The 10,004-nt window shown below is 38.2% G+C and overlaps 1 protein-coding gene and 2 long non-coding RNA genes across 3 annotated transcripts in view; 2 read left to right on the top strand and 1 right to left on the bottom strand.

Annotated features, from left to right (window-relative positions):
• Nucleotides 1-3,246: 3,246 nt before the first annotated feature.
• On the top strand, nucleotides 3,247-4,226 carry LOC113466796. Its single transcript, XR_003391085.1, has 2 exons — nucleotides 3,247-3,821; nucleotides 4,012-4,226. It is a non-coding gene; the product is annotated as an uncharacterized LOC113466796 (long non-coding RNA).
• Nucleotides 4,227-4,492: 266 nt separating this feature from the next.
• LOC113466797 lies at nucleotides 4,493-8,412 on the bottom strand. Its single transcript, XR_003391086.1, has 2 exons — nucleotides 8,258-8,412; nucleotides 4,493-4,719 (listed from the first exon to the last, which is right to left on the bottom strand). It is a non-coding gene; the product is annotated as an uncharacterized LOC113466797 (long non-coding RNA).
• Nucleotides 8,413-8,713: 301 nt separating this feature from the next.
• LOC103507684 (caltractin-like) overlaps nucleotides 8,714-10,004 on the top strand; it is a 2,721-nt gene continuing 1,430 nt past the window's right edge. Inside the window, exon 1 of the mRNA XM_008472183.3 lies at nucleotides 8,714-8,737. Within this exon, the coding sequence (XP_008470405.1) occupies nucleotides 8,714-8,737 (24 nt within the window). The remainder of the gene's footprint in view (nucleotides 8,738-10,004) is intronic.

Consider the following 10,004-nt stretch of genomic DNA (forward strand, 5'->3'; position numbering starts at 1 on the left):
TTCCGTAGTATGCCTCTCATCAGATCGGCGAGAAGAGACACAATACTTCCCATTTAGGTGCTAGATCATTTACATGGGTTTGGTTTTGCAGACGACTGAGGCGCTTCTAAAAGCCGCGTATCTACGTTTTAAATGTGTGACGAGCCTTATAGTTATAGTACACAAATAAAATACCTACAATTATTGACTAATAGATCACTCTTGCAAAGGCTCTAAAAAAGGTGCGATTTGACCATATGAGCCTTCTCCCTCCACACACAGGCAATGGTTACTTTCTCTACTCCACGGACTCACGCAAAGCTCCAGAAAAAGGAGGACAATGTGCTCACAAGGGTACCCCCTCTGACAATAACATGACTATCACTACTGAACAGAATGAGGAAGCAGATGACGAAGAGGATGATGATCCTTATGGAGGCCTCCCTGTGCAGATTATCAACATCAATATATCCTTCTGGTATTGGTGGTAAGTGCTATTGTCTGGCTGGACTTGAAGGTAAGTGAAATCTCGGTTCTAGGTGCACTCAGCTTCGTGAAGACAAGTGAGGAGCTGCTAATGCTGGCGAGGCTTACTGAGGCGAGGTTTCAAAGTCAAAGAGCAGAAAAAAAATGAACCAGGGAATTTTTCTTTTTCTTCTACGACTTTCGGGGCACGGTTAGTCCAGTGGTAACGCGCTTGCTTGCCATGCAGAAGGTCCCGGGTTCGAATCCCACCATCGACAAAAATTTGTACTCGTTAGTGGTAACGTGCTTGCTTGCCATGCAGAAGGTCCCGGGTTCGAATCCCACCATCGACAAAAATTTGTACTCGTTTTTCGATTGCAAATAATTTACGGGTTACTTTCTGGTTCTCGTGTAGACCCAGCACCTAAATGGGGAGTATTGTGTCTCCCCTCGCCCATCTGATGAGAGGCATACTACGGGATGGGCATGCTATGACACAGACCACATGCGTCCAATGTAGCAGTTGTTTTCCCTACGAAATAAAAACGGCGGTGAAACACTCATCTTAAAAGAAAAAACTTCTAGATCCCGACATAAATCGAATTAAAAACCGGTTGGTCTTATTTATTGAAGTCACGGCATACGCTACCGTACGCAATGAAGTCACATCAACTGTCCCGAGCTTTCGAACAGTTGAAATATTCAATCGAAAAACGAGTACATTTTTTTTGTCAATGGTGGGCATCGAACCTGGACCTTCTGCATGACAAGTATGAGTACTTACCACTGGACTAACCGTGTCCCAAATGCAACAGTTCTATTTTTTCTAATTTTCTAATTCTATCATGTTCTGTTCTACTGCTCTATTTCAGCCGTCGAACATATTCTTCTCGCAGGAAGGCCAGATCAAGGTGGGTGACTTTGGTCTGGTCACGGCCATGATGTTGAACCGGTGCATTGTCTCGGCAGAGGAGGATTTGGTGTAGTATTCCAGGTATTATAATAGTTGTAGTCTGGCTGGACAACTTTAAACAGTATACCAGCCGGGATTTCCCTTGCTAAGGGCATCCACTCGTAAAATTTGTAACCAAATCTTGATTGATGTCTGGCCATGATGTCAGATGGAGATGTATCTCCACTCATCTCCACCAAGACTGGATATGTGGACGAGCGACATACGGCCAAAGTGGGCACTCAGCTCTATATGAGTCCAGAACAGGTAAGAAGAGTACATTTCATTTAGAGAGTGAGTGAGCTGAGGGTTTTTTTTAATGGTTTTCTTTTAAGTGGCAGGGTTCTCCTAGAGGAGCTCTTGCACCCAACCACTAAATTTTTCCTTCACTGTGAGCCTTTAAGATATTTAATAATAATAAAGAGAGGTTGACGAAAAATGTCGACCCCGTCTTTACACGAGAAAAGGTGAAGGAAAAGAAGAAAAGTTTTTCCGGCTCTGTGCTTGGATTTTGGAGTGCACTCAGCCACAATAACTGAGGAGCTACTTAAAAAAAAAAAAAAAGAGTTTTGGCAGAGGAAACTGTAACTGCTAAGTTCTTATCGTCCCGAAATCGAACACCAGGGAGGTCTTGAATGCTCCCAGACTTTGTGAGTCTCTTATATTCGCTGACCCTTTTTTAAATAGGAAAAGGTTAGGAAGAAGAAGAAGAAGAAGAAGAAGAAGGAGGAGGAGGAGGAAGAAGAAGAATTAGCGACTCTTTTCAGTGAACTAGTCGGTCCATGAGTCAGATCCTAACTCCCTTTAGGTGTAGCTATAGGGGGTTGAAGTCAGTTTTTATCCGAAAAGGATAAGTTTCGTGTTCGGAACAGCTGGGTTTTTCCTATCCCGTCTTCCTTCTCTCTGTACTTTCAGGACGTAAAAGTAAAAAAAAAAAAAAAATCATCGAGTTTTAGTGCGCATACACCACAGACCATCGACCCCAGCCTAGAGCCTGGACTATCGACCCGGGTCAGGACTAGGCTAAGGTCGAGATTAAGGAATCCTATTTAAACCTCAATTCGTTCGTTCTGGAGATTTACGAAAACGTAAGATACTTGCCCCGTTAGAGTAGTTTTCTTCAAAATATGTAAAAATGTAAAAATAAGTAAGTAAGAAACCTACTCTGATTGTGGTTCTTCATAGTGCCTTTTACATTTCATGTTTTTCTTAAGTCTTGATGAGACAGGTAGAGGTAGTTAATCTAGAATAAAATAAATTGATTAAAAAAATAAAATGATTAAAAAAAAAAAAAGATACCGTAAATTGGGCTGAATAAGGACAGATTAGAATGTGCCAATAATGAACTACATACTTACCAGGATAGTATGTCATCATCATGGTGGCTATTAAAACTTTTGGAGTTGGCAAAGAAAGTCCTTAGTCACCCCAGTATACGGTACAAAAAAGTTTGAAGCAATTTAAAAAAATCACATTGTATTTTATTTAATGTCTAGATAAATCCATCCTTAACCGCGAGAAATTTTAATCTAATTTAGATTCTTTTAAAGTTATAAGGTTATTTACAGAGGGAAAGAAAAATTAAATGGTGAACTTATCAGTTAAAATTAACTAAGAACAATCCAGGGGAAATCATGTGGGAGATTTCATTGTACGTTTTTACCTACATGCTGAACAAATTAAAAGTCAATCCATGGTGAATCATTCAGGCTGAACTAACCGAAAGTCAGCTCATGGTTCATAGTTCACTTCACGGGCTTTCTGTAGGAGCACTAGTGTCCATGAGTTCATTGGATAACTTCGGCTTGGATTGAGTGGTTTGTTCATTGGATAACATCGGCTGGGACTTTTCCTTTGTACCACGTACTTTTACTTATATTATTTTTACGTTTAAAAAACATAAATATTATATATTTTTAATGTAGTTTTTTTAATGTTATTTTTTTTATAATAGGTTTTGAGTATTAATATTATTAATTTAATAGCCTCTATTGTACATACCATTAGGATATGTATTTTTATTTTAGTTTTTAAGAAAATTAACTAGATAGATCTATGTGTATACCATTTTTTCTTGGCCATATTGTTATTGTTATCTTCTGATGAGTATTTAGGTTTTCTTTTCCAATTCCAAATAGAATTTTAACGTTTTTAAAAGGTAAGATTTTTTTTCTACATGAAAGGGAATTACCTACCCAATGTTGCACTGTATGTCACTACAGAAGAAAAAATGTACATAATTTTATATCTTAAACTATTCTTTATTTTAGGGAATTTTAAGATCTTTGAAAACGTAAGATACTTGCCCCGTTAGAGTAGTTTTCTTCCAAATACCTATGTAAAAATGTATATAAGTAAGTAAGAAACCTACTCTGATTGTGGTTCTTCATAGTGCCTTTTACATTTCATGTTTTTCTTAAGATAGGTAGAGGTAGTTAACTATATTCTTTATTTTAGGGAATTTTAAGATCTTTGAAAACGTAAGATTATACTTGCCCCGTTAGAGTAGTTTTCTTCCAAATACCTATGTAAAAATGTAAATAAGTAAGTAAGAAACCTACTCTGATTGTGGTTCTTCATAGTGCCTTTTACATTTCATGTTTTTCTTAAGATAGGTAGAGGTAGTTAATCTAGAATAAAATAAATTGATTAAAATAATAAAATGATAAAAAAAAGATACCGTAAATTGGGCTGAATAAGGACTGATTAGAATGTGCCAATAATGAACTACATACTTACCAGGATAGTATGTCATCATCATGGTGGCTATTAAAACTTTTGGAGTTGGCAAAGAAAGTCCTTAGTCACCCCAGTGTACGGTACAAAAAACTAAAAAGTTTGAAGCAATTAAAAAAAATCACATTGTATTTTATTTAATGTCTAGATAAATCCATCCTTAACCGCGAGAAATTTTAATCTAATTTAGTTTCTTTTAAAGTTATAAGGTTATTTACAGAGGGAAAGAAAAATTAAATGGTGAACTTATCAGTTAAAATTAACTAAGAACAATCCAGGGGAAATCATGTGGGAGATTTCATTGTACGTTTTTACCTACATGCTGAACAAATTAAAAGTCAATCCATTGTGAATCATTCAGGCTTAACTAACCGAAAGTCAGCCCAGGGTTCATAGTTCACTTCACGGATTTTCTGTAGGAGCACTAGTGTCCATGAGTTCATTGGATAACTTCGGCTTGGATTGAGTGGTTTGTTCATTGGATAACATCGGCTGGGATAGAGTGGTTATCTTGTTGAGTTCTATGTCAAACAGAGCCCCAGTCGAGTGCATGAGCTCTGCATCCATTTCCAACTGTGCCAACTCCACTGCAATTGAACAGTAAAAATATTTAAATTTCATTGAACCACGGTATGCAAAGGGTTAATAAAAGCTGTATTTTTCCTTGCTTAAGAAATAGCAAAGGTTGAGTGCGAAGGGCTCGTAAAATTTGTAGCCGAAACCAAATGTTAGCCCAAAGCAATCACCCTGGTTGGGGCTGATTGAGAGGCTGACGAAAAACGCCGACCCCGTCTGAACGCGGGAAAAGGCGAAAAAAAAGAAGAGGAACATAAGGTGTATTTTAATTTCGGGAAACTGACCACTGGAGAGAAAATAATTGTCAGCTTAGTTAGCTTGGAAGGTAGCGCGTCTACCTTGTAAGCGCTAGGTCGCGTGTTCGATTCCCGCCTTTGTAGGTAGGTACCTCTAGGTTGCAGTGGCGTATTCCGCGAATCCTAGTAGAGCTGGGGGGGGGGGCAGGGTGTCTGCCTTTTAAACGCTATTAGTTCGCGAGCTCGATTCCCGCCCGGGGGGGGGCACACACACACACACACACACACACACACACACACACACACACACACACACACACACACACACACACACACACACACACACACACACACACACACACACACACACACACACACACACACACACACACACACACACACACACACACACACACACACACACACACACACACACACACACACACACACACACACACACACACACACATCCCACATACCCACACACACACACACACACCCCACATACCCACACACACACATATACACACACAATCACCCACACACAACCACACACCACAGAACTAACACACACACCCACCCACCCATCCCACATACACAATCACACACCACACCCATTCGCCACACACAGACACACACACCACAGAACTAACACACACACACCACAGAACTAACCCACACACACACCCATCCCACACACACAATCACACACCACACCCATTCCGCACACACACACCACAGATCTAACACACACACACACACCCATCACACACACACACCCATCCCACACACACAATCACACACCACACCCATTCGCCACACACACACACACACACCACAGAACTAAAACAACACTAAACTGAAACTGAATTGAGCATCCGACATTCGACCGATGTTGGAAATGTATGATTATTCCCGAATCACCAGATGTATACGTTGGCATGCATAACAAACAGGTAGGTTAATTAGACTTACTTTATCATGGACACTATATATCCATAATTACCGTATACTGATCCGTAATTCCGGATGTGAAGAAGAAAAATAACCGTATATCCATAATTACCGTATACTGATCCGTAATTCCGGATGTGAAGAAGAAAAATAACCGTATATCCATAATTACCGTGTACTAATCTGTGCGTGAAGAAGAAATCCGCCCTGACTATTCCGACTGTTCCAACATTATTAGTTGATGATGAATAGATTTTATCTTTTGAAGACTGGTTGCTGGAAATATTTAGTGTTAACCGTAAACTGATCCGTATATCCAAAACTACCGTCTACTGACAGGTAAACAAGCTTGAGAATTGGCCCAAGAAAAACCATATTTTTGGAAAGTAAGAAGGAATATTTTACATCGGGCAGATCTTTTAAGGGGTGGGTGTCATTTCATTTGAGTCATTTGAGTGATGAGTGAGTCATAAATGTTTTGTTTAGGATTATTTGAGTTCTGTGACTCAGTCAGAGTAGTTCACTGTTCACTGAAGAGAGTTGGTTCTTTTTTCTTTTTATAAATTAAATATTAAATTACAACTCAGGCAACTCACTCAGCACTCACTAATCTCTTGCATAGCTATTTTTTCATCTCCCAGGATGAAGTCTCGTTCTCGTGTATGGCAGTACTTTGAGAAGTTAGATGATAAAGGGGGGAAAGCAGCATGTCAAGTCTGTGCACAAGTACTCAGCTTCTCATCAGGCAATGTGTCTAATCTTGCAAGGCATATCAGAGCAAAACATCGAGAAATTTCATTTGATTCTCCATCTAGAGAGGATTCTAATCCTAAAGAAGATTTAGATAGTCTGATGACAACTACCTTCATAGATGATCCAGATGATCCAACAGCACCTCCCTCCAGTGTAAATATTATAGCAATCACTGATCCCAGTTCTTTCAATATCTCTGACCCTAGTACAACTCATAGTATATCACATTCAAAGAAGAAGAAACGGAAACATGTCACCGATGATTTTACAGACAGATGCAAGAGAGTGCAAAATCAAACCATCATGGATAAAGAGGCACACAAGTATCTCAACAATAAGTTGAAAAACGAAGCTATGCTGGCAGAGGTTTTGGCAGAGAATGCAAGAAAAGCACACGAAGCCGAAGAAGAGAGGAAGACAGACCGTCATATTAAGGCACAAGAGTTTTTAGAAGCAAAGAGACAGTTGGAACTTAAATATCTAGAAGCAAAATATAAAATAGATCTACAGAAATACCAACAGGAATGTTCATCAGGTGCAGGAGAAAAATTGGACAAGGATCTCTATTGCATCAATATCACCTAATTTTTCCCATTGTCTAATTTTTCTTCATCCTTGTGGTGCAGGAGAAAAATTGGACAAGGATCTCTATTGCATCAATATCACCTAATTTTTCCCATTGTCTAATTTTTCTTCATCCTTGTCTTAAATTGTATGCTTGTAAATAGAATTGTAAAAATGTAATTTGTTCAACTTTGTGATTAAATGATTAATTAAAGATTAGATGTCTGACTCATTGACTGAGTAATCCAAGAGCAGTTCTTTCTTTTTTTTTTTTTAACAACTCACTACAGATCTACAGAGACAGGGGACAGGTGTGAAAATGGAGAAAGACTGGTAGACTTATAAACCAAAGCTTCCTCTATCATTTTCCAGTGGCAGGTGGAGAAAGGGGTAGAAAAAAGTTTTTTTTTACAACTCACTACAGATCTACAGAGACGGGACAGGCGTGAAAATGGAGAAAGACTGGTAGACTTATAAACCAAAGCTTCCTCTATCATTTTCCAGTGGCAGGTGGAGAAAGGGGTAGAAAAAAGGGAAAGAACCCAGCCTATTAGCCTAATCAGGAAATCAAATGAATCTTTTCCTAAAGTGTTATCATCAAGGAAGTTCAAATGCCATATTGCCATGACACTTGTCATATTTTAGCAAAGTTTGGGAAAATGCCTTAAAAGGCTTATTTTGCCATGAAAAAAGCCTGAAAAGACTTACTTTTTTTGCTTATTTTGCCATATTTTAAGCATTTTTGGGTAAAATATAAAACCTTAACAAAAAAAAAAAAAAAAAAAAATGCAAAAAAGGAAATCAAATGAATCTTTTCCTAGTGTTATCATCAAGGAAGTTCAAATGCCATATTGCCATGGCACTTGTCATATTTTAGCAAAGTTTGGGAAAATGCCTAAAAAGGCTTATTTTGCCATGAAAAAAGCCTGAAAAGACTTACTTTTTTTTGCTTATTTTGCCATATTTTAAGCATTTTTGGGTAAAATATAAAACTTTAACAAAAAAAAAAAAATGCAAAAAAGGTAATAAAAAAGAACCGTACATAAATGGTGATATTATGCATTTGGGAAAACATTGAGCATAAAAGGTTGATTCCTATGTAGAAAGTCCTCAAAAATACTGAAGTCAAACACAGTGAAAAATTATTTTAAAAGGTTGAAAATTCAATTTTTATTTGACATTCTAAGGAAAAATGTAAAATAGTTGCCTATGATTTTTTAAAAAATTGCTTATTTTCCCATGTTTTGAACAAATAAATGCCATAATTTTACTTTCCCAAAATAAGTGTCATGTTTTCTAGTGCCATATTTTGGAAAAAATAAGTGCCATATTCTGAACTTCTCTGGTTATCATCAAACGAGGGAGAAACTTTCTCTCCATTCCAAAAGAAAAAGGAGTGAAAGGGCTTGCGTTTTTTTTTTTTTTTTTTTTTTTTTTTTTTGGGGGCCCGTTTTTTTTATAAAATTCAGTGATTTCTTTGATGTTTGTAAGTTCAATAATGAAAAAGTGGGATGTTATCAGGGTTATTGAGGTGGTTCAAACATCTGTTAAACAGGAGGATAGCTTCAATGGAATTATAATCAAATCATATGGTATCTTTGTGTTAAAGCAGAGAGCTTTCTCACAACTTTGTGGGTATCACAGTATTACAAGTCTTTCATTTACTCAATCATCATATTTATTATCACTCATCTCTTCGACTTGTAATGCTGCCACTGGTCGCTACTCAATTGTCCTCACAAGGCTGAGTGCACCCCAAACTCCAAGCACAGAGCTGAAAAAACCTTGGCCCCGCTGGGAATTGAACCTGGACCTCCTGTGTGCAAGCCTAGTGTGATACCCACTTGGCCACGGAGGTCGCTGGAATTATAATCATTAGGAGAGAAAAAAATCTGGTGTGAACATCACACAACTTTCCTTATCCTATTAAATTATGCTTATTTGGGTGTTTTTCTATTGTTACTTTTACAATATCTCTAACCGTTTAGTCAGTATAGCTGAAAACCGCCAAAAATCGGACAAAATACCGCCAACCGCAGCACCTATGGTAACCAAAATTTTTGAGTTATATCCTTGTCACTTTTGTGGGCTACATACCAAATTTCAAGTCTCTAGCTCATACCGTTCCCAAGATAATAATAAATTACGCCAAAAAGCGGCAAAATACCGCCAAGCGTTGCACCGACCTTAACTAAAAGTTTCGTATTGCATCCTTGTCACATTTGACAACTGCATACCAAATTTCAAGTCTCTAGCTCTTTCCGTTCTCGATATATTTCGTTTACAGACAGACAGACACATGGACCAATGGCTGAAACTTTGGATTTAGGCTCTAGGGACCTCAAAACGTGTTTTGGCACTAAAAACTGACGCCAAGCGTTGCACCGAACTTAACCAAAAGTTTCGTGTTGCATCCTTGTCACATTTGACAACTGCATACCAAATTTCAAGTCTCTAGCTCTTTCCGTTCTCGAGATATTTCATTTACAGACAGACAGACACACACACACGGACCAATGACTGAAACTTTGGATTTAGGCTCTAGGGACCTCAAAACGTGTTTTGGCACTAAAAACTGAACTACATACCAAATTTCAAGTCTCTAGCTCATACCGTTCTCAAGATAATAATAAATTACGCCAAAAAGCGGCAAAATACAGCCAAGCGTTGCACCGACCTTAACCAAAAGTTTCGTGTCGCATCCTTGTCACATTTGACAACTGCATACCAAATTTCAAGTCGCTAGCTCTTTCCGTTCTCGAGATATTTTGTTTACAGACAGACAGACA

Source organism: Diaphorina citri, unplaced genomic scaffold (genome assembly GCF_000475195.1).
Source record: "Diaphorina citri unplaced genomic scaffold, Diaci psyllid genome assembly version 1.1 scaffold335, whole genome shotgun sequence".
NCBI lineage: Eukaryota > Metazoa > Arthropoda > Insecta > Hemiptera > Psyllidae > Diaphorina > Diaphorina citri.